This window comes from Cydia fagiglandana, chromosome 2 (assembly GCF_963556715.1).
Source record: "Cydia fagiglandana chromosome 2, ilCydFagi1.1, whole genome shotgun sequence".
Taxonomy (NCBI): domain Eukaryota; kingdom Metazoa; phylum Arthropoda; class Insecta; order Lepidoptera; family Tortricidae; genus Cydia; species Cydia fagiglandana.
Genome location: NC_085933.1, coordinates 16,283,474 through 16,308,543, shown reverse-complemented (window position 1 = coordinate 16,308,543; position 25,070 = coordinate 16,283,474). Strand labels below are relative to the sequence as shown.

The window sequence follows — 25,070 nt, the reverse complement described above, 5'->3', positions numbered from 1 at the left end:
AGGTAATCATAGCGGTTTATTTAGTTTAGGTATCATAGGGGTTTTCCGGGTTAAGGTCCGGGTCTCTGAGTCCGAGTCCGGGTCCGAGTCCCGGTCCGAGTCCGGGTCCGGGTCCGAGTCCGGGTCCGGGTCCGAGTCCGGGTCCGAGTCCGAGTCCGAGTCCAGGTCTGGGTCCGAACCGGATCCGGGTACGAGTCCAAGTCAAATGCGACAGTTTTTAATAAAAATGCTTGATTTTCTGATGAAAATATAAAAATCTCTATACGCATGGCTTTAAAATTTGAGGAGTTCCCTCGATTTCTCGTGGATCCTATCATGAGCACTCAAGCTTGACAAAAATGTGGCTTAAAAACTTAACTTGCTTAACAAACATAACGAAGAGGACAAATCGCCAAAGGTGAACTATGCGTCGTTGAAGAGTTCCGTTCTGATCATCATCAGCAGTTCCACTTCATCAAATGTTACGTTTTTGAATGTATATGCTTGATTTGTTGATAAAAACACAAAAATCACTATATGTATGCCTTTAAGATTTGAGGAGTTCCCTCGATTCCTCATGGATCCCATCATCAGAACTGGATTTTGACAAAAACGGGACCAATCTGTATGCATATACATACAATCAAAAAAAGAATTTTCAAAATCGGTCTAATAATGACGGAGATATGGAGTAACAAACATAAAAAGTAAAAAAAATAAAAAAAATAAAAATAAAAAACATACAACCGAATTGATAACCTCCTCCTTTGGGATTTGGAAGTCGGTTAAAAAGTGGGTGGTTTTACCTCCTTTTCTACATACATAATTAGGCAAAAGATGTTGTAGTCTGTTTCATTTAATTGTACCTAAGAATGCACCTTCTACAATAATCTTTTACCGGCATCTCCCATTAAAGTCGGTTTTGTTTACTTAAAAATTATCTCAGAAACGTTCGTATTTGTCATGCTACTTCGGTCAACCTCAATACTTTTTGTACTGAGACCTGAGATTGACTGAAATAGTGTGACAGGTTAGTACGTTTCCGTGAATATACGATGCTAAAGGTTATGCACACTGCACTACATACTAGAAAAATATTGCTATTAAATATTAGCAGGCGCTCCATACGTGCAGGTAACATCGTAGAAAATTTCGTTGTATGATGCTTTGCAGTGGCGGCGCGTCCATAAAAGCCGATTCCCACCGGCTTGCCTGTTTTTGGGCGTTTGAGCAGAGTTGTAAAGGAAATATGTAAGCCAAATTAGCCCCGGCTTGCCTATGGATATGTTTGACGCGCCGCCACTAGTATCTAAGGGTGGTATTCCACCTGTCCAATTTGTTTATCCAATCTCAGTGCTTCTCACTCTCTCATCAAAGCAAAATGTGCGACGCAAATACACATTGGACCAATATATTGGATAGATCGAATACCACCGTTAGATTCTCATTTAGTACGGTCAGATATTCGTACCGAACTATATTGTTAAAATACGAAAAGCGTGGACAAATTTTGGACGTCGGCTGTAAAACCCATTTATTGAACAAACATAACTATAGGTACAGAGGAAAAATTAAAACTAAGTACCTATGCTTAAAATTGCATATAAAAATACTTATCACAGAATTAGCATTAGATGATGTTTAATACTGCATGGGGTAGAGTTCGTCCCAGACTTGCAGTTGTTTCTCGTGCAGTTTCTCGTGCACGGAGAACTGCCGGTCCACCTTCAGGTACTTCCTGTCCTCGGGCTTCATGGCAGGCCAGTGCAGCGAGGACAGCTCCGACAATTCACCTTTACGAGGATTTGGATTGCTGGGGAATGGAAAAACGGTTTTGTAGAGAAACAAAACTCTTCGAAGTACGGTGAGTATAGCAATAGTAAACACTCCCATGATACTCCTCATAGTCTAATAAAACATGGTCTTCTCTTCATCATGGCCACTTTATATAGCGCTGTCGCATGATGACGTAGGCTTGTGTCAGTCACGTGGTCGGAAGAGAGTACCAGCCGGAGTATATTATTATACCATGAATACCATGATGTCCATGATACTCCTTAAGCACATAAGTAGTTTAGTTGATGCTCACCCGTGCTTGGCGAAGGTGTACCAGATGGCGGTCATGCGCTCCACCATGAGGTGGTCCTGCGGCGCGGGCGGCGGTGGCGAGCGCGCCTTGATCGGCGGCCGCAGGTAGCTCTGCGAGAACACGTAGATCGTGTCGTCGTGATGCGCTGCGCCTGCGCATATCAAAAGAATCCGAGTTTTATTATAAATGGCTGTTGCCGGCTAAGTAAGTTCAACTAATACAATTGATTCAGTTCAAAATAATCAAACTATTTACTTAAATAATTTTCCAAATAAAAAAAACGGCTTCTTAAAACAGTTTGGAATGCCATATAAATTATTGGCTGGTATTTAATTGATCTCCAGATATAGAGACACGTTATCTAAGATGGCGGCATTGAAAAAAAAAACTTACGTTACAATAGTATAATTATCCAACTCACCTTTTTCTAGTAGCATTTCGTTTCAACCGAATTTATAACCTCCTCCTTCTGAGATTTGTAAAATTAGTGCAAAATGTTTTGTCATATTACGCAAAATAAGCATCATAATATGAAAATAAAATGGAAAAACAAAAACGTGTGGAAGTGCAAAGACACTTACCCCTGGGTTTATGGGTGGTCGGATCTTGATAAAAGCTGTTGTTGCCGACGTAACTGAAGACGCTGTACCACACGGGTTGGGGAGAGTGGCGGCACATCAGGTTTGCCATTCTACAATTAAATAGGTAAATATATAAAATGTCTTAAACGGGAAAATAAAACAAGTACCTAATTCAATATCATTTGGAGACGTATAATGGATAAGTGTTATGTTATATGTAAACCGAGAGTTCAATCTCACCAAAGAGTGGTCTAAGAAATATCTACGTATATAAAATCCAGTAGGTAATTTAGGTGCTCCAGTAATTGCCTTATTCAAAGTGAGAAACGGAAAGCAATATTGTTCATAGCGGTGTTTAATCCCTAATACTTCTAAGACTGGAAAGCCTTAGGTATATAGGTACTTATTAATTATGTTCTCGTAAATACCTATGCACATTCAGTCCAATCCAGCTGTCTCCATACAACTTCCCTAGAGCGCTGTTGCTTTCATGCGTGTCTTCTATCGGTTTGTCGCCTAGATACGTTTGTCTGAGTCGGCGACTGGCCGCTGAAGAGTTTTGTTCCGGCAGCGCGAACGATGCTGGCGCGATCTTCTCCCATTCAGTGTTCATACGGTCTCGTCGTGTTTTATTCTTGGTCACGGCTGAAATAATAAAAATATAAATACAGGGTGTTACTGACCATAGGGCTGCATACATGCATAGCACGATGGGTTACATTACACTTTACAGCCGCCTGAACCCGGCTTTACAAGTGAATGCTCAAATACTGTAACACATACTGTATACACTTGAGCATTCACTTGTAAAGCCGGGTCCAGGCGGCTGTAAAGTGTAATGTAACCCATCGTGTAATATACCTTACACTAATTCTGCGCGTGGACGGCACTACGAGCATTACATGAAACGCTCGCGGCGAATCCATCGTCCACACCTAGTACGTATGATTAGTAGCGGCTGCGCCCGCGCCCCCCCGCGGTAGGCCTATTATCATTAAACCAGTGTGCAAATAGCTACAGTGCGTTTCACTCGTGTCCTCATCTACATACCAATTGGCGGCGATGGCTGGTACTTTTGGATTGATTTCGGTTTTTAATCATGAAACCCAGGAGTGGAGAACCTACAAGAATCGGCTGACTCAGTGGTTCATAGCCAACGATATTAATGACGACACAGATAAAGCGGAAGTGAAACGTCGAGCTATCTTGATAAGCGCACTCGCCGAATCTACCTACCGGCTGGCAAGTAATTTAGCATTACCGGCTACGTTAGAACAAAAAGGATTTTCGGATGTGGTGAAGATTTTGGACGCACATTTCACACCAAAACGTTGCGGATACGTGGAGCGATTCCACTTTTATTCTGCTACCCAGCAAGCGGGCGAAGGTCACGTACAGTGGGCTGCGCGTCTGAAAGGCCTCGCCGCGCACTGCGATTTTAAAAATATGGAGGACGCTATTCTCGATAGATTTGTAATGGGTATGCTCCCAGGCCGAGAGCGTGAAAAGTTATTCGCCCAAAATGTCGGTGAGCTCACATTAACTAAGGCGATAGACTTGGCGGAGAGCATCAGAGTTGCTCGCACCGGTGGCGCTGCCACCGGCCCAGCTGGAGCCCCGGTGGCTACGGAAGTCAGCGGTCTGTTCCAGATTGAAAAAGCAGCTGCGCGCCCGTCTACGTCGTCGTCTGACGTCCAGTGTTCGGTGTGTGGTAGATACAAACATAGTGCTACAAAGTGTCGTTTTAGAAATTATAAGTGCAGAAAGTGTCAAACAAAAGGCCATTTAAGTAACATGTGCAAGGTGGTAAAATATATCGAGTCGGAAGAGGTGAACGAAGATGATGACGGTGAGTTGTTTCATATTCGTTCGGAAGGTGGGGCACCTATGGTCGAAACTATGAAGGTAAACAACATTTCGATTAAGTTCCAGATAGACAGTGGTGCGGCAGTCTCAGCTATCTCAGACGAAACTTATAAATTTTATTTTAGCGACGTGCCATTGTTACCCCCTAAGAAAAAACTATTCGGCTACACGCGACAGTCACTCGATAGTAGGGGCGTTATTAATGTACCGATATTCTATGACGGCCGCGAAGTCTATTTGGACATTTATGTGATTCCAGACGGTGGACCACCGATCCTAGGTCGCGATTTTATCTCGAAATTCCGCCTAGAATTAGCACGAATTCCCCCCGCGCCAATAAATTATTGTACGGATACAGACATGGTACAACAAACCCTATCTGGCTATAAGGATATTTTTGTAGACCGCCTGGGCTGCTTTAATAAATACAAGATAAATTTAAACTTAAAAGATAACGCAAAACCTGTATTTATTAAGGCTCGTCCAATTGCATTTGCGCTTAAGAGTAAAGTGGAGAACGAAATTGATCGGTTAGTGGGCTTAGGTATTTTGGAACCAGTGGAGTATTCAGAGTTTGCTTCGCCTATTGTTCCCGTGCTAAAACGTGACGGCTCCGTGCGCATCTGTGCCGACTACTCGCGCACTATCAATAAACAGCTGATCGCGGAGACCTATCCGCTCCCAACGGTAGATGAGTTATTCGCGAAACTACACGGTGGAGTTCAATTTTCGAAGCTAGACATGTCTATGGCCTATAATCAGTTTCCCATAAATGATCCGAATAACATAACATGTATAAATACCACCCGCGGACTATATAAGTATAAAAGATTAATTTTTGGGTTAACAAGTTCTCCGGCTATTTTTCAACGCGCCTTGAATACGTTGTTAGCAGGATTAGACGGCGTATTATGCTTTTTGGATGACGTGTTGATAACGGGGCGCGATAAGACAGAGCACCTGCAAAGATTAAATAATGTGCTTGCGAGGTTCAAGGACGCCGGCTTAACGCTGCAAAGAGACAAATGCGAATTCTTTAAAGATGAGATATCGTATTTAGGTCATGTAATAAATAAACAAGGTATTTCAAAATCGCAAGAAAAGGTAGCTGCAATTAGTAAGGCACCGCGGCCTGAGAATGTAGCTCAGTTGCAGTCCTTTCTAGGTCTAGTGAACTATTATCGTAACTTTGTACCTGACGCATCTAGCATTTTAAGCCCTCTATATGATCTGACAAGGAAACATGTTAAATGGTCGTGGACGTCGATTCATCAAAATGCATTCGAAACAATTAAGAGGCAGTTGTCCTCCGACCAGGTTTTAGCGCATTTTGACCCTTCGGCTAGAATAATTGTAACAGCTGATGCGTCACCAGTCGGCCTTGGATGTCTTTTATCTCAAATAGGTACTGATGGAATTGAACGGCCCGTTTCGTTTGCATCGCGAGTTTTACGGGATGCCGAAAAAAACTATTCCCAAATCCAACGCGAAGCAACGGGAATAATTTTTGCAATTAAAAGGTTTCATCATTACCTTTATGGTAGATCGCAGCCTTTTGTTCTCCGAACAGACCATAAACCGTTACTTTCTATATTTGGACCACAAAAAGGTATTCCAGAGGTCACGGCAAATCGTCTACAGAGGTATGCAATTTTTTTATCGGCGTACAATTATGTTATTGAATACGTACGAAGTGAGAATAATAGTGCAGATTATCTCTCGCGCGCGCCGCTTCCACTTAGCAACAGCGCATCGTCGCCGGCCCGTGACGTCACAACAGCTCAAGAATTCGATGACCGCGCGGCGTATGTAAACTTCGTAGTAGATGGATGCTTACCTCTAACAGTTGAAGATTTGCGTCGCGAAACGTTACAGGATATTCAGCTGCAAAAAGTATGTGACTTTGTTAGGAATGGTTGGCCGAAAAAAATTAACGATAACCATTTAAAACCATATCATTTATGCAGAAATGAGTTATCAGTCGAGAACGGATGCTTAATGAGAGGGCATAAAATTGTTATACCGTTATCGCTTAGGGAACAAGTTTTGCAGGAAGTTCATAGTTCACACCTAGGAATAGTTAAGTGCAAATCGGAAATTCGTTCGAAATTTTGGTTTCCCGGTGTAGACCAAGCTATTGAGAGAATCATCGGCGCTTGCAACGTATGCATTCAGCTACGGCCTTCTCCGCCGCGGGTGACAGTAGCGCCATGGCCGTATCCTGAGTACGCGTTTCAAAGGTTGCACATCGATTTTCTCGGCCCAATAAATAACCACTCATATTTGGTTATAGTTGACGCTTACAGTAAATGGGTCGAGTGCTTCGATGTGAAATCAAACACATCGACGAATAGTGTTATTGAGAAACTCTGCGAAGTGATGTCTCGATTCGGTACCCCGCAACGTATAGTCAGTGACAATGGCACGGCGTTTACTTCAGACGATTTTAAACAATTCTGTTCGCTAAACAAAATAACACATTTAACGAGCGCGCCGTACCACCCAGCTAGCAACGGCCAGGCCGAAACTTATGTAAAAGTTATTAAAAAAGGAATAAAATCAGTACTTATGTCAAATATTTCGAATGCTAAAATGAACTGTAAACTAATGAAGTATTTATTTGACTACAGAAATTCCATTCATTCGACCACTGGTACTTCACCAGCGCAGTTAGTTTTTGGTAAAAAGTTAAAATCCAGATTAGACTTATTAACCAATATAAACTCACCGCCGTCTTCGTCCACCAACTTCGCCTCGTCGGTTAAAGATAAACAGTCCTCACAGGTTAATTACCACGGCGGCACAGAGAGAACCGATTTTAATATCGAGGACCAGATATTATATAAGAAATATATTAATAAAAACAAATTTCATTGGGTAAGAGGAAAAATAACAAAAAAACTAGGTCAACGGCTGTATTTAATAGAAGATCAAGAAACATGTAACGTTATAAAAAAACATATCAACCAAATTGTTTTATACAAAGGGAAACAAACCAATTCACCCACTACGGAATGTATGGTGCCCACTACACACACGTTGCCGAGCACACAGGAGCCAACCGTATTCCTGCCCGTGCCTGGCCCGGTCGCCTCCACAAGCGTCAGCCAGCCAGTTGTCAGGCCGACTTTGCCGGCGCTTCCAGAGGAACCCGAAGACTTGGACACTTTTCATCCGGCAGAGGGGGAAGAGGGTAATAATATATCCCCAGAGGGTCAGTGCTCTCAGCAATCCGAGAACGCGGATGGCCAACGTGTCTACTCCTCCCCGGAGGACCAGCCACCTCAGCAACCCGGGAACTCTGATCCTCAAGACAGGAATGCCCTAAAACCCTTGCCACCGCGGCAAGCTAGACTTAATTTAGATTTTAAGAAATACTTTTAAGGTATTGTTAAATAAAGGTGGAGGGATAGTACGTATGATTAGTAGCGGCTGCGCCCGCGCCCCCCCGCGGTAGGCCTATTATCATTAAACCAGTGTGCAAATAGCTACAGTGCGTTTCACTCGTGTCCTCATCTACATACCAACACCCAACTAGCAAATTATGTCGTAACATCACACGTTACACACGTCTTGATCCGGCTTAACAGAACATTCGTCGTTTTTAAGTTTGTCGAACCTCTTTTATTTGTAAAGGGATTATTTTGTGTTTATATTAGCTCTATTTTGTGTTTATTAAGGTAAACGTACTGGTGCTCGACGCGATCCCAGTACCTACATGTCATCTTGAAACTTAAGTCATTGTCAATAGAGGTGACAGCGAGGTGTTATTTATTGGGCATTAGCATGTCGAGCGCTGGTACGTTTACCTTCCAGCGTTTCTTAGAGCTTAAGCTGTATTAATATTTTCAAGTAGGGTACATAAATTAACCTACCAAATGCCTTCCAAAAGAACTCATTCTCGGTTTGACTAATAAGCAGTGGTACGGCGTGAAAGTTCCCCTGGCGGACAGCCTCATCAGGTTGAAGGGCAAGGAACCGCGGTTGCCCTACGTCAGGTTCCACGACGGCGGTCCAAAAACTAACAGCATCTGTATCCTGAAACAGTCGCATTTGAACATTTGGTTACCTTAAGGCGCGCTTCGTGTTGATAGAGTTCGATCAAAAACAAATCACGCATTTTTTTAGGGCATTTATTTGTGTTGAGCTTACTGTGGGACTTAGTCAATCTGTGTAAGAATGTTCTATAATATTTATTTATTTATTTAATGAAATGAGCACAGATATTTAATTGTTTCTGAGTCTGACTGCACAGTTTTATCGCAACGATTTATCGTTACGTGAGTAGCCGGTGTGAGTACCCACAACACAAGCCTTCTTGAGCTTACCATGGGGCTTAGTCAATTTGTGAATGAATGTTATTTATTTAGAAGCAATTTTCATGCGAGATTTTTTAAGAAACCTACATCAGTCCAGAAGCCGGTCAGTGAATTGCCAATCTCCTGCCAGGTCTTGGTCTTCAGGCAGTCGACGATGGCCCGCGAGGAGTTTGTGGGACAGTCAAGTAGGGCAGCCTGCTTCTGCGCCAGGTCGAACTGGTGAGGCAACACGGCGACCTTCCCTACTGGGGAGCCTGACATCGCGATTCCACGGTGAAACAAGCCTGAACGCAAAGTCAACTTTTTAAGGTGGTTCGATTTTCATACAAAATTCAATCAAAGCTCATTAAGTAACTACACACTATTAGTACATAAATATTTCCGCATTTATCTTCCTTCGAATATTCGTTTGCGCGAAATTAACAGGAAAACAATGTTTCATACAGAAATCATGCAAAAATCATAGTTAAATTTTCATCAATTTTACGTATGTGTGTGTCACAAATGTCGTGTACAGATACATTTGCGACGTTGCCATACCATTTCCGACGTTGCCGGGCTGACCACGGCGCGAATTTGGAGTGCCGTCATGTTTAGTGCAATTTTGTTGACACTGACGTTTGACAAGTACTTAATTGACCTAAGCGAGAATAAGTACCCGAAGTTCGTCAACTTAGCTAAGAACTATCATGGCGTGTTATGCAAACAGTCGCTTTTTTGCTTACAAACGGAAGATTCCCGGTTCGATCCCCAGTCAATTGTATGCTGGAACATAACTTTTTGTATTTTTGTTACATCTAAATTTCGTATTGTTTTTTTATTTTTATTTAATTTTTCTTATTATCATAAATCGATTGATTAAGTATGGTATGGGCTACACGTATTCGTTTATTTTTGACAAAGAAAATTAGAAATTATACTCTACCTAATCTCTCTTATTTTTACAATCAGGACATCCTCACTGCAATAAAAAAGAGATATATAAAATTTCCTGTGGATAAAATAATGGATTTTGTCTATGAATGAAAAACACAATTATTACTATAGTTTGTTTTTTTTAGCATTAGAAATAAGGTAAACAATCTTGACGTCTTTTAATTGAAAAACACATTTTAAAAATAAGTTACGGCAAATATGTAACAATTATAAATCAAATACGATCATTTATATTCTTCTGCTTTCATAAGTAATAGTTTTTTGATTTTTAAAAAGCGTTTAAATCTGTGTGCCTAGCCAAGATGCCAGTCGTTCGCTCCGTAGCGAACGTTAGGGTAATACCTGTCTCTATCACTCTGCCATATTAATGCGACAGACACGGCTGCGCTTCGGTCGCTACGGAGCGTAAACCATTGGCACCTTGGCTAGGCACCCTGGTCATCTGGAAAGCGAAACACATACGGAACGCGTTTCTATTACTCAATACAGTGGCCAGTTGCAGATTCGGCGGTAAACTTAACTATACCTAAATCTGGGTGCCTAGCCAAGATGCCAGTCGTTCGCTCCGTAGCGAACGTTAGGGTAATACCTCTCTCTATCACTCTGTCATATTAATGCGACAGACACGGTTGCGCTTCGTTCGCTACGGAGCGTACACCATTGGCATCTTGGCTAGGCACTCTGGTCATCTGGAAAGCGAAACACATACGGAACGCTTTTCTATTACTCAATACAGTGGCCAGCTGCAGATTCGGCGGTAATCTTAACTATACCTAAATCTGGGTGCCTAGCCATGATGCCAGTCGTTCGCTCCGTAGCGAACGTTAGGGTAATACCTCTCTCTATCACTCTGCCATATTAATGCGACAGACACGGCTGCGCTTCAGTCGCTACGGAGCGTAAACCATTGGCACCTTGGCTAGGCACCCTGGTCATCTGGAAAGCGAAACACATACGGAACGCGTTTCTATTACTCAATAAAGTGGCCAGCTGCAGATTCGGTTTTAAAGTTAACTATACCTAAACCTGGGTGCCTAGCCACGATGCAGGCTAGTAGAGTTCTCTTTCACCTTCAGCAGAACCGGGAGATCCAAACCTACCTACTTTTCATCTAATAATCTCAAGAATCAGTGCATGATTCAAACTTTACCGGTTGCCGTGGTAAGACCTAGGATTTACCATATCGGTGTTGGTAAAAGCCCGAAGTAAACTAGTAAGATTTAACATTTCGGGCTTTTACCGATCGGCATCGGTAAAACCTAGGTTTTACCGGTAAATCCTAGGTTTTGCCGTACTTCGGGCTTTTACAGTAACATATATATAATAATTGCTCGTTTAAAGGTAAGATAACACAAAGGAGAAACAAAAAGAAATTACCTACTCGCACCAGTCTTGAACCCCAATCCTCTTGCACGTAGTTATTTCCACGAACATACCGTTACGCTATTGCAATGCAACATACTTACGTTGTGTGAAATTGTCTACTACAAGGATCACGGAAACACTGTTTGCATGTGTGAGTAATACTAGGAAAAAGCGTGACAGCAACACTCCGTCGAATTAAAAAGGTGGTTTTTGCACAATGAAGTATTCAATGTTTACTTTAATTGTTCAATATTTATTTAAAGAGTGCGCGAAACATACTTTTAAGTATACAAATACCATGACCATTTCACAAAAAAATAAAACCTGAAATTTTGCAAAAGTGGTGCCATCTAGCGAGAGTTAAGTTTTGAGTAACCTAGGCGAACCACCTTAAGGAAACCTCGTATAATAGTAATACAATTAAAATATTACATTAAATATAAAAACCTCCTTCGCTATATGCCAAAAATGCCTTAGTACATACATCATTTTGGAAAAAAGCTAGCTATACTCTTCAAACTGCTAGAACGATTTTCTATCATACATCGCTAAGAACCATATCGCAAGGAAACACGCTTTTACTTAAAAATCGCATTGAAATCGGTCCATCTGTTGAAGAATTAGGTTGCCACAGAGACGCAGAGACAGACGACAGACAGACAGACATTGGCGTCAAACATATAACACCCCTCTTTTTGCGCCGCTAAAAAGCAAAATGAAAATGGATAAAGTGTTAAACAGGTGTTAAATAATAAATCCTACCTTTAGACATCGGCGATATCATATGCAGTATGACGCTTCTAGATCCAGCACTGCACCCAGAGATGGTGACTTTCCCCGGGTCACCGCCGAACGCAGCTATATTGCGCTGTACCCAACGCAGCGCCGACACCTGGTCCTTGTAGCCATTGTTACCGGGCGCTACTGCATCGCCAGTAGCCAAGAAACCTGTAAAGTAAGAAAATTGCGTGATAGCGAGGAACGTTACATACTTATTTAAATGTACATATTATAACTGTACATAACTGAGAATCAAACTAGATTACAGAATGTCCATTAACATTAATCACATTCGTCTTAATCCTTTAAAAAAATCGGTGCACCAGGACTCCTTGCCAACTTGCTTTAGTGGTGGTCAAAAGAGGTGGTTTGCTGGTAAAGATGTGGTTGTTACTACAGGGAGAAACGGGTTGGACACGGGTTGATGCGGGTTGATACGGGTTCATTACGACAGTAAGTATATCCTTACCGAGAGACGCAAGGCGATAGTTGAGAGTGACAAGCACCAGGTCGCGATCTAGTAGATAGTGCGGGCCGAAGAGATCAGAGCGGCCGGCGAAGGAGTAGAAGCCACCGGGATGGATGAACACTACCACCGGCAACTTGCGTGAACTATAAAAATAGTAAACCACATTTTTTTTAAAGCTTTTTAGGAACAGTTGCGGTATTTCTAAACGAGTACTTTTATGCCACTTTACTTATTACCTATTGTTATCCGGAGTGTAGACGTTGATCCGTAGACAGTCTTCGTCCATGGGGTACTTGCCGGGGCGCGCTGGCTGCGGACATCCCGGGCCTTCCTGACTCGCGTCTACTTCAGAAGAGTACTCTACCATGTCTACCGGTGGCTAGAAACATACTATTTTTTGCATTAAACCAATATTCTCAGGTTTTTTAAATCATAGATGGTTTTCACGCTTAAATCAATTGTGTAGATATATAAAATAGAAATAAATTATGTTCTTTATACGTTAGAGAGAGAGACTCGAAAATTAGAGACCTGGAATCGTAGCTCTCCAACTGGCGGTTGCGCATAGCGGATGCCGCGGTAGGCCTGGAAGCGGCGCCTGAGCCGCGAGACCATCCACGAGCCGCGGACCGCACCCGCCGGCGTCACGGTCACGGGGCCGGGGGCTGGGGGTTTGGTGGGACACTCGGGTTTAGCGGTGGGCTCGGGCTTTGAAGAGGCTGGAACATATAAGTATTGCACGACATCGAACGAGGGAATGGAATATATATACATTATAAAAACTTTTTACAAAAAAAAGAAAACCGACTTCAAAAAGGATGAAATAAAATATTATCCTTTTTAAGTCTATGCGTTACCAACTGATATGTTTGAAGTCGGTGCCAAGCCAACTTTTGAAGCATACCATGATTTTGGTGCGATTCGATAAGGATGTACGTTGGATTGCCTTACACGACGACAATGAACGTACTTTCTGTAGGTACAGTCGACGTTAAAAATATGTTTACACTTTTCGTCTTATTACAAAGGAGTAAGGTGCAAAAGTGTAAACATATCTTTGACGTGGACTATACCTAAGAACACACCTCAGAACACACGATGAAACCTTCTTGGTACAGTCCGTACCATGTTTGTCGGCACGCAAGCATGGGATTGGGACTGAGTTATTTCCCGTCCCTTATTCAGAGGACTACATTTCAAAATATAAAACAATTCAAGGAATTTACGTTTTTGCCAAATTTCGCCTAAAGCGGTTCAGTTGTTTAGCCATGAAAAGGCGACAAAGAGGCAGATAAAATTACTTACACATTTATAATAGTTATTAGTACAGTTCTAATGGGATTTATAGTCATAAAGCTGATTATTTTTGACGGGTATTGTTACTACTTGGCTTGGCACCGACTTCAAACATATCAGTTGGTAACGCATAGACTTAAAAAGGATAATATTTTATTTCATCCTTTTTGAAGTCGGTTTTCTTTTTTTTGTAAAAAGTTTTTATTTTTCCATTTTTAGTTTTAACGCATTGTTAAGAGCGCAACGCATGAATGAAAAACAACATCATGATTAACACTAAATTCGTGTGGTACCTACTTTAATAAATATGTAATCAGGAATTTTCTCGAGTCCGTCTGGGAAATTATAATTCCTGTCACTAGACTAAATCCGTCCTCCGCCCCGCCACTGACCCAATCCCTCAACCCCCCGATCACTCTACCTCACAGCGCATCAACCCCTGATCCATGAACCCCTCGACCCTGAACCAGCAGCCCTTCAACCGCCATTCCCCGACCCCTTAACTCCTAACCCTAACCCCCGATCAGTAGCCTTACCAGCTTACCAAGAGTTTGACATTGATTTATTCGCTAACGTGTGTGTAACTTACTTTTTTTGCATCTCGCTCGTACTGGCATATTAGTGCGAGCGAGATGCATAAAAAGTAAGTTACGAAGCGTTAGCGTCGCTAACTTAGCGAATATGTCAATGTCAAACTCGTGGTAAGGCTACACTTGCATTACATCAAATTGGCGGTTTTCGGAAGCAAATGCTCGAGTTACTTTAGAAAACACCGAAATCACTTTACACGTGCCTTTAAAAACTGAGGAGTTCCCTCAATTCCTCATGGATTCCATCATCAGACCAGAACCAAAAATAATACAGAAACACCTTGGAGGTAACTACTTCAAAACAAAAAAAGAATTACTCAAATCGGACCACAGGTGCCGGAGTAATCGCTGAACATCCTACATTTAAAAAATCATCATCATTATCATCAAAACAATCATCATCATCAGGTCTACTTCATCAAAGTGGTGGTTTTCGGGAGAAAATGCTCGAATTGCTTAAGAAAACACCCAAATCACTATGTATGTGCCTTTAAAAATTGAGGAGTTCCCTCAATTCCTCATGGATCCCATCATCAGAACAGAACCAAATTAAAATGGGACCAACTCGGAGGTATCTCCTTTCAAACAAAAAAAGAATTACTCAAATCGGACTACGGATGTCGGAGTAATCGGTGAACGTACATAGAAAAAAAAAATAGCCACAACCGAATACAGAACCTCCTCCTTCTATGAAATGGAAGTCGGTTAATAATATAATATACAAAAATATTTACCTTTCTATTTTTGTTTGCAATTGAATCCAATGGATCCAATAACAATATCATAAAATTATAATAAGTTTTCCCATTATTAAAATACTTGTAAATAAGGAAAACAAAGATTTATTGTTTAACCGCTAGACTATTAAGTACATACCTAGTGAGTACCTATACAAAGTTATACCTAAACTGTTAAGTACTGTTAAGTATCTACACATCAACTACGCATTTGAATTTAGTTATTGTTATTACATATGAGTATTGTACTCGTACTTTACGGGGGCCGACATAGTAGGTAAGTACATATTTTAGAGCGTTTTTATAATTTTAATCCGACTATTCTCTGCAGCTGACTACATATTATTCTTATCGCCTTTTTTAAGGGGCCCACTGATTGACAGTCCGCCGGACGGTATCAGCCAGTATCATCCTGTCAGGAAGAACAAAATTTTGACAGATCCGAACAATTGACTGTTAATCAGTAGCCCCTTTAAACCATACTATACGTAGTCATCGTTAAAACACCTGGCGAAATGCGAAAACAACAATGAAACCTTGAAAATTATTGTGTGATTATGATTATATTGATTATACACATACTTGTATCATTTATCGAATTCACAAAAAGACATTTATATTATGAGGATAAAAAAATTACTTCGGTATTGACATTTTTTTTTTCAAAGCCGTAAAATAATATCTCTGTACAATTTTATAAATGTGTGTACACCTAGTGGTGGTATTACATATAAGAAAAATGCTTTTTAGGGTTTCGTACCCAAAGAGTAAAAGCGGGACCCTATTAGTAGGACTACACTGTACGTCTGTCTGTCTGTCACCAGACTGTACCTATCTCATGAATCGTGATAGAGAGACAGTTGAAATTTTCACAGATAATGTATTTCTGGTGCCGCTATAGGCCGCGTGCATGAACTATAGGGGGCAGCATATGAGCCGTCAGATATTTGCCGCGAGGCGTAAATGTGTCGTTTATGCTTCTGATGTAGCCCACAAGATGGCAGAACGATTTTGAACACTGAATCCCGAATTTTGAATGTGGCTTTGATTTCGTGAAGTCGCACCAGTAAATTGGTAACATTTAGGTACCTGGGTGATGGAGGTGGTCGGCCAGCGCACCCGACGCCACAGCATACAGCAGCAGTACCTTAATCATACTGCTATCTCACTAGAATTTAACAAACTTCAAAAATAATTAAATAAGTACTTATTTCTTCAAACGGTGTCGCTCACTCAGCTGCGTGAAACTGACTGGTGGACCTGGTGGTCGTAACCTCGTAACGTAAACGATGCGAACATTATCGCGGTAACTATGTACAATAATACATTCAAATCACATCTACTTTACCAGCAAAATACAAAAAGACGGGTGTGTTAATAACCTCTAACACTTTCTGTGTGTGAGTAGCGTTCAAGTTGCTCCATTATACATTACCTACTTATTATGGTCGCGGGGGATCCCCTTGCTCAGAGCATCGTTTTCCTGCTATGAGTTATCAACAACGACAAACCAGCCCGTTGGTATCCCAAGTTGGTTCGTAGCCGTTTACTTGTAGTGAACGGCTTGGACAAACTTGTGCCAGAACTGCCAGATGACAGGTACCGAATAGTAGATGTCGAATATTTAGGCACCGAAATTTCTAATATTACTTTACAGATAAAACACACCTGAGGTTATCCGGTTTTTAACCTACTGATAAAGTGCTCACTGCAGTTCTTACATCATAATATATATATCTCTGTTATCAGACCGACGGCGGCAGCGACTGGCTTTCAATAACAAAAACAGGAAAATATTGTGGAAATATATTTGTTTGAACAGGTACAATGTTATTTTTTGTTATTTTCCTTGTTTTTTTCAACATTATGCTAAATAATTAAAAATACGTAGTACAAATTGTACATACCTACTTTTCATATTCCGTCCTATGATTCTGTAATTTTTTTTCAGCGTTCATTGAACCTTTAAGTTAAAAGGGTAACTTAAAGTATAGAATTGCTGGCGTTCTTACATATTATATTTCTCACAGATCTGCAAGTGCCCTTTAAAGCGAACGCACAGTCAACGAAACTAGTCAGGTCACCGCCGCGGAGTGAGAACCACACACGGCATAAACAACATTGATAATTTACCTCCAAATTGCAATAAGTACATGAAGGTTTACTGAAGCATGATCAAGCTTCTTCTGCTGCTTTCGGCTGTCGCGGTGGCCGCACAGCAGCACCACAGCCATGAAGATACCGGTAATTGTGATTTAGATTTAGATATTGTGTATTTCGACAGTACGACTTATATCTACTTAAGTATATCTTTGAATAAGGCAGTTGTTAAATTTCATTATGTGGTAAGTACATAATTTAAATTATTCGCATTTAGTTAAGCAAGTTACCTTATTGAATTTCGGAGAAGTGAAATTACTTGCGCATATTGTAGAAGAGGTGTATGTACATTTTTGAAAAATTGTGACTCCGAGTTTGACAGCCGAACTAGATGTCGCTATGTGGCGCCATATGTTTTTTGGTTACGAATTGTCAAATATGAACTTTTGACAACCAGAATTTACGCATAATGTACGGGACCGTACAGCGACATCTACTCAAGCTATCAAACTTTTTTAGGCCTTTATACTTCTTTTACTATCAATAACTCTTTGCTTCTGTGAAGAAAGTGAGGTATTTTCAGACACGAGAATAAAAATGGTTCATCTACTGGTTAAAACTACTGTAAAAGTATTTTTGGATTTTCAGGCCATGGGACGACAAAATCAGCAACGCATGAGACCTGCCCTAAGCCTGCACATGCAGTTCCGTCGGCCTCCGGCCCCGTTACCGTAACGCCGGCGGGTGTGATCCGCGGCTCGTGGATGGACTCGCGGCTCGGGCGCCGCTTCCAGGCCTACCGCGGCATCCGTTACGCGCAACCACCCGTAGGAGAGCTACGATTCCAAGTTTGTACTGCTCTACATAGCTTTCTAATACTGAGACAAGATGAATTGCATTTCGCTCAAGGCTTTCAAGTTAATAAGTTTTTTGACACAGCGTAGAAAGAATAAATAGCTCTGCTATTACGATATGTGATCACCTTTCAAAATAAAATATGTCTGTATTTAAAAACTGCCTAAAGAGTTCAAAATCTATTACATTACGCAAGCAGTGGCGCATCGTCCCGTGGTGGTGGTGGACGATGCGCCACTGCTTGCGTAATGTAATAGATTATCAGGATATATTTTTAGCCTCCAGTGGACATGGAGAAGTACACATCTGAAGTGGACGCGAGCAAGGAGGGCCCGGGCTGCCCGGAGCCCGTTGACCCCGGCGAGTATTATTATGTCGACGAAGACTGTCTCCGCATCAATCTCTATACTCCCGATAATAACAGGTAACTATTCAGTAAATAGAGAATTTGTGTGCCATATGGCACACGTTAGGTATATTTAACATATATCCTTATGAATATCTACAAATACAAAATATCTGGCAAAACTAATAAGGTTTTTATCTGTCTAGCTCGCGTAAGCTGCCGGTGGTTATATTCATTCACCCTGGCGGTTACTACTCGTTTTCGGGTCGCTCTGACCTTTTCGGCCCCCACTATCTACTGGACAGAGATCTAGTTCTTGTTGTGATCAACTACAGACTGGCCTCACTTGGTAAATATTGACGTACTTATTTTTCTGTCATACCTTAAATTCTAATGCGTATCCTAAGTACCTACACACAGTGTCTCCTTTTAGCCTTTATATTTAGACATCCTTTAAGTTTCTTGCTAGATTTTCTGCTTCCAATGGTTCATAGCTCACATTTCTATTCCCAGGTTTTTTGAGCACTGGTGATTCCGTAGCTCCTGGCAACAACGGCTTTAAAGACCAGGTGTCAGCGCTGCGCTGGGTGCAACGCAACGTGGCGGCGTTTGGCGGCGACCCGGGCAAAGTTACCATCACGGGGTGCAGCGCTGGCTCATCCAGCGTGGTTTTGCACATGATTTCACCCATGTCTAAAGGTCAGTTTCTTTTCTGTGTACTGGCTAAAAACTCAAAGGCACAACAATATGACTCAATATTGGCATAAACGGAGCCACAATTCTCTAATTCCCTAGGAATTGGTTTCAGTTTCTGGTAAGTACGTATTTTCTCTAGTCGATCGGAATAAATATTTACGATTGTATTACAGACCTCTTTCATCGAGGAATTGCGATGTCCTGGTCCCCCATGGGCAAGGAACCCCTGCCGTCGCACCAGCTAGACCTGGCGCAAAAGCAGGCGTCTATCCTGAACTGTCCCACCAACACGTCGCGCGCCATCGTCGATTGCCTGAAAACCAAAACTTGGCAGGAGCTCGGCAATTCACTTGAGGCTTTCTGGGATGTGAGTATGATCAGAAATAAAAAGTTGAAAGTCCTCGCTGCGGGGTAAATATTAACAATCTAATTTGAGGTGGAAAAACGAGAAAAAATTAACAAAACTCGATACCATAACATAACAATAAAGTGGGTTATTGGCATCAGAGAATAGCCGGTAAATATTCATTATACTTACTTACTTATTTATTGCGATTAATATGTAGTTATAACACGTCTAAGGTATAACGGAAATTTCGAGTTAAACTCAATCTAAATATACGTATTTTTTTTTTGTTTCAGCATTTTTTTTTAATCTTAGGGTTTTTAATTAATACTTATATTTTCAATTTATTCTCAATCAGCGATTCGGCTTTGGCTACGATCCCATCAGCTTCTGGACTCCAGTGGTTGAGCCGGATGTGGGGCAGCCGCGTTTCTTGTCCGTGCAGCCTGACGAGGCCGTGCGGAGAGGCCATTTCAATGCTGTGCCGCTGCTCGTCAGCCAGACTGAGGACGAATTCTTCTGGAAGGCGTTTTGTAAGTTTTTATACAATTTATACACAATGTGTGGACCACCTAACTAGACTTACCTAACGTAGGTTTGCGATAGGAGCATTATACCAAATGCTGTCTACCAATATAGATACCATAATATATACCTACTTTTATCATCCAGATGTGACCAGAAACAAGACATTACGCGAACGTATGAATGCAGAATGGGAAAAAGTGGCGCCCCTTTCTTTCAATCTGCCTGAAAAGAACTCGGCGGCAGCCAGCCGTCGGCTCAAGGAGGTTTACCTGGGTGGCAAGCCGGTTGAAGACACTCCTGAAAGCAACAAGGCACTTGGGAAGTTGTATGGAGATAGCTGGATCGGGCTTAATGCTCACAGGTAGTTTCCTGTGTACATATAATTAATGAATTCTTTTTGAATTAACAGCGCAGATGGCAGTTGTAAAGAAAAATGCTTCTGCCTTGATATTAGTTATCTACAATTTAAAATGCATCCTGCTGTTAGTTTCTAAAATAAACAAGATATAGAGTTATACATACATAGTGGTAGTTTTACCATTACAGGTTAGCAAACCTGATGTGCCGTCACTCCCCGCAGCCGGTGTGGTACAGCGTCTTCAGCTACATCGGCAACAACAGCTTCTACGAGGATCCAGTTACCGGCAAGCCTGCTGGTAAACTGCTATGCTTAACATTACAAAAATAAGCCTCGAACGTTCTGGCTAATGAACTATCTACATATTACTTTTATTTTTTTCTTGAAACTTGAAATTTATTACTCTACCAGAAAAAAATACAAGTAGAGACAATTCAAAATTTAATAATGCAGTTTTGTTACTGAATGATATTAGTAATAATCAATATATTTCCAAGACCATAATAGACTATTCACCTCCATAGGCCCTATTTTTCACAGTTTTATAACAGACAGGCCCTATTTGTACCAGACAGATAGAGTTACTTTCGCATTTATAATATTAAAATATATATAGTCGGGATTTCCTCCGCTTGTCTGCGCAGGCGCGGCGCACCACGACGACCTGATCTACGTGTTCTCCATGAGTTACTTCCGAACCCCGATCAAGGCACGTTCGCCGCCGCCGCCCGCGCCCCAGGACCACCTCATGGTGGAGCGTATGACCGCCATCTGGTACACCTTCGCCAAGCATGGGTGAGCATCAACTAAACTACTTGTGTGTTTAAGGAGTACCATAGGAGTGTTTACTATTGCTATACTTAGTCACAATGCTTCAAAGAGTTTTAATCGTTTCTCTACAAAACCGTTTTTTCATTCCCCAGCAATCCAAATCCTCGTAAAGGGGAATTGTCGGAGCTGTCCTCGCTGCACTGGCCCGCCATGAAGCCCGAGGACAGGAAGTACCTGAAGGTGGACCGGCAGTTCTCCGTGCACCAGAAACTGCACGAGGAACAACTGCAAGTCTGGGACGAGCTCTACCCCATGCAGTTTTGATCTCACAATATTTAAGGGAAAAGTTTACAATATTTATGTGTACATATGCGACATTAAATAAAATATTTCCATATATAAATAGTTATTGAATTTGTTAATCACATGGTGGTATAAATGAAATGACGCTGTGGAATCTTCCTGGCAATAAATTAATTATTATTAGAGTGTCGAAATATACGTTGTTGCGGCATAAACGGCCGTATCTTTTTTTACGTCAATTTAGAAGTTTGATTTTTCCACTCTAGGGATTACGTAGACCGAGTACGTATATGGTTTTAATCAAAGAGAATCACTACGTTTGTTTTAATTTAAACTCGATAACTCCTCGCGTTTCTAAGATAAATGGTTTTGACAGACAGACGGACGGACCGTCAACAAAGTGATCTTATAAGGGTCCGTTTTTTGACTACTTAAAAACTACAAAAAAAATTTAATACACCCCTATGAATCCTATTGATACATAGTTTGATTTATTCCCTAACGTGAATGGGATTCGTTCTGTGCTGTAGGCAGGTACGTGAGTAGCGTACAAGGTGCTACACATTATTAATGAACGTAATTCCCAGCGCGACCCATACAACCATTTCTAGTCGCCGTTACGACGCGGTGTTGACACATCTTGTGTCGACACCGTCTGTTTCGGTCACAATTCCAGTCGCAGAGTCGTCGCCGTGTCGACACAGTTACCAGAAATGGGGAAGGGTCGACACATGACACAAAGTGACATAAAGTGTGGTCGCCGTGTGCACACATTGTTTCGGGTTTGCGACTACTTTATGCCAAAATCATTCGTTCATTCGTTCATTTCGTTCCTGTCAAATGGAAACTGTTACGCCAAGCGCGCACCACGATTTTAATTTTTGCGACACGATTTTAGAATCGCGCTGTAATTTATCGCAGAAAATTCAGTGCGCGCACTGCGATGAAAAAGTCGACGATTTGTTCATTCTCGACATGGATGTCGTACCAGTCGCTTGTCGTGAAACAATATGCAATCGCTGTATGACTGAGTATTTATACCACAAAGGTGATCTCCTTCTATTTCTATAATTAAACGGTCAACATCTAGCGTCTCATCTTGTAACTCCATTGGCGAAGCAGGTTCCGATATGTTGACGCTTGGAGAGCGAAATGCCGACTGAGGTCCCGGCTGCGATTTTATTATCGCAGTGCGCGCGGGGCCATACAGCTTCGTATGCTGCAATTCACTTTGCGACAATCGCGTCGCGCGCTGTCGCGGAAAAATGTAACAAATCACAATTTTAAAATCGCTGCGATTTTTTTGTCGCATATGCGCGCACCGCCATATAAACCCATACGTTACATTTCTGCGACTAAATTATCGCGCGACAAAATATCGTGGTGCGCGCTTGGCTTTAGATGGAAAAATGCTTAAATAAAAATAAGTGACATTAATACGCCATCTCTAAAACGGATTACAAGACGTAATTATATATTGTTTGCATTTATATTACAATAGGACTTAAATTATTATGGGGAATTAAACTGCTCGAGTGATTTGATAAACTAAGTGTAATATAATCAACGCGCCACCACATTGTTTTAGTTTAGCCGGAAATGAAATTGTTTACTTCTCAGTGCCTGTGTTCATAACTATATTATTTGATGCATTTTTAGTACTTCGATGCGTATACTATACTTAAATAACAGAAACAACGCTTTACATACTACGAAACTTGTTAATTATGATGTATAAATATGGTTTAAGGCTGAGAAATATATATTGCAGTCACAAAGTAGTCGCAAATGTTTCGACTTTGTGTCGACTCTGTGTTGACACATGACACGCGCTGTCAAAAGTAATAACAAAGTTACTGGATTTGCAAAATGGCTCCTTGTGTTCATTCGTTTTCAGATATTCTCAAAGTGTAAGAGCCATGCCGTGGAATAAAAAAAGTTAATCCTCATATTTTAATCGCGATTAATTTAGTCGACCTAACATAGATTGAAATTGCATTAATCTGAATATTAATCGAATAAATTATCGATTAAATCTCGATTGAAAGTTGACAGGGGGACATTTTTGTACGTAAATGGAATAGGATTTGCATGTAAATATTTCCCACCTTTTCGGGGCGGGGACAAATGGGAACACACAATTTTTGGATGTATTCCCATTTATTCCCGCAGGGAACAGATGGAATAGGATTTGAAAGTAAATATTTCCCATTTTTCCCCCCTTATCGGGCTGGGGACAAATGGGAACACACAATTTTCGGATGTAATCCCATTTATCATTTATCCTCGCAGGGAACAGATGGAATAAGATTTGCATGTAAATATTTCCCATTTATTCCACCTTATCGGGGTGGGGACAAATGGGAACACACAATTTTCAGATGTATTCCCATTTATCCCCGTAGGGAACAGATGGAATAGGATTTGCATGTAAATATTTCCCAATTTTCCCACCTTTTCGGGGTGGGGACAAATGGGAACATACAATTTTCAGATGTAATCCCATTTATCCACACAGGGAACAAATGGAATAGTATTTGCATGTAAATATTTCCCATTTTTTCCCACCTTATCGGGGTGGGGACAAATGGGAACACACAATTTTCGGATGTATTCCCATTTATCCCCGTAGGGAACAGATGGAATAGGATTTGCATGTAAATATTTCCAAATTTTCCCACCTTTTCGGGGTGGGGACAAATGGGAACACACAATTTTCAGATGTAATCCCATTTATCCCCGCAGGGAACAGATGGAATAGTATTTGCATGTAAATATTTCCCATTTCCCCCCCCCCCCCCCTTATCGGGGTGAAGACAAATGGGAACACACAATTTTCGGATGTAATCCCATTTATCATTTATCCTCGCAGGGAACAGATGGAATAGGATTTGCATGTAAATATTTCCCATTTTTTCCCACCTTATCGGGGTGGGGATAAATGGGAACACACAATTTTCGGATGTAATCCCATTTATCCTCGCAGGGAACAGATGGAATAGGATTTGCATGTAAATATTTCCCATTTTTTCCACCTTATCGGGGTGGGGACAAATGGGAACACACAATTTTCAGATGTATTCCCATTTATCTCCGTAGGGAACAGATGGAATAGGATTTCCATGTAAATATTTCCCAATTTTTCCCCCTTTTCGGGGTGGGGACAAATGGGAACACACAATTTTCAGATGTGATCCCATTTATCCCCGCAGGAAACAGATGGAATAGGATTTGCATGTAAATATTTCCCATTTTTTTCCCACCTTATCGGGGTGGGGACAAATGGGAACACACAATTTTCGGATGTAATCCCATTTATCCTCGCAGGGAACAGATGGAATAGGATTTGCATGTAAATATTTCCCATTTTTTCCACCTTATCAGGGTGGGGACAAATGGGAACACACAATTTTCGGATGTATTCCCATTTATCCTCGCAGGGAACAGATGGAATAGGATTTGCATGTAAATATTTCCCATTTTTTCCACCTTATCAGGGTGGGGACAAATGGGAACACACAATTTTCGGATGTATTCCCATTTATCTCCGTAGGGAACAGATGGAATAGGATTTGCATGTAAATATTTCCCATTTTTTCCACCTTATCGGGGTGGGGACAAATGGGAACACACAATTTTCAGATGTAATCCCATTTATCCCCGCAGGGAACAGATGGAATAGTATTTGCATGTAAATATTACCCATTTTTCCCCCCCTTATCGGGGTGGGAACAAATGGGAACACACAATTTTCGGATGT

At 41.3% G+C, this 25,070-nt stretch overlaps 2 protein-coding genes across 4 annotated transcripts in view; one reads left to right on the top strand and one right to left on the bottom strand.

Moving 5' to 3' along the window:
* Positions 1 to 1,483: 1,483 nt before the first annotated feature.
* LOC134677010 (carboxylic ester hydrolase-like) lies at positions 1,484 to 16,219 on the bottom strand. The gene is made up of 11 exons (XM_063535421.1): positions 16,097 to 16,219; positions 12,916 to 13,103; positions 12,621 to 12,763; positions 12,385 to 12,527; positions 11,898 to 12,083; positions 8,922 to 9,118; positions 8,391 to 8,553; positions 3,078 to 3,294; positions 2,650 to 2,759; positions 2,069 to 2,219; positions 1,484 to 1,792 (listed from the first exon to the last, which is right to left on the bottom strand). Exons 1-11 carry the CDS (start codon positions 16,161 to 16,163, stop codon positions 1,621 to 1,623), a joined length of 1,737 nt encoding a protein of 578 aa, XP_063391491.1. The 5' UTR covers positions 16,164 to 16,219; the 3' UTR covers positions 1,484 to 1,620.
* Positions 16,220 to 17,093: 874 nt separating this feature from the next.
* The window catches only part of LOC134676989 (juvenile hormone esterase-like), a 41,621-nt gene continuing 33,644 nt past the window's right edge, over positions 17,094 to 25,070 (top strand). The window contains exons 1-11 of one of the 3 annotated variants that reach the window (XM_063535366.1): positions 17,094 to 17,251; positions 17,756 to 17,955; positions 18,241 to 18,386; positions 18,515 to 18,657; positions 18,822 to 19,007; positions 19,178 to 19,371; positions 19,709 to 19,883; positions 20,023 to 20,239; positions 20,425 to 20,534; positions 20,881 to 21,031; positions 21,160 to 21,366. In XM_063535366.1, the coding sequence (XP_063391436.1) occupies positions 17,179 to 17,251; positions 17,756 to 17,955; positions 18,241 to 18,386; positions 18,515 to 18,657; positions 18,822 to 19,007; positions 19,178 to 19,371; positions 19,709 to 19,883; positions 20,023 to 20,239; positions 20,425 to 20,534; positions 20,881 to 21,031; positions 21,160 to 21,331 (1,767 nt within the window). In that variant the 5' untranslated portion in view covers positions 17,094 to 17,178 and the 3' untranslated portion in view covers positions 21,332 to 21,366. Of the gene's footprint in view, positions 17,252 to 17,755; positions 17,956 to 18,240; positions 18,387 to 18,514; positions 18,658 to 18,821; positions 19,008 to 19,177; positions 19,372 to 19,708; positions 19,884 to 20,022; positions 20,240 to 20,424; positions 20,535 to 20,880; positions 21,032 to 21,159; positions 21,367 to 25,070 lie in introns of those variants that run through there. The other 2 variants (XM_063535382.1, XM_063535374.1) reach the window with 2 other exon arrangements.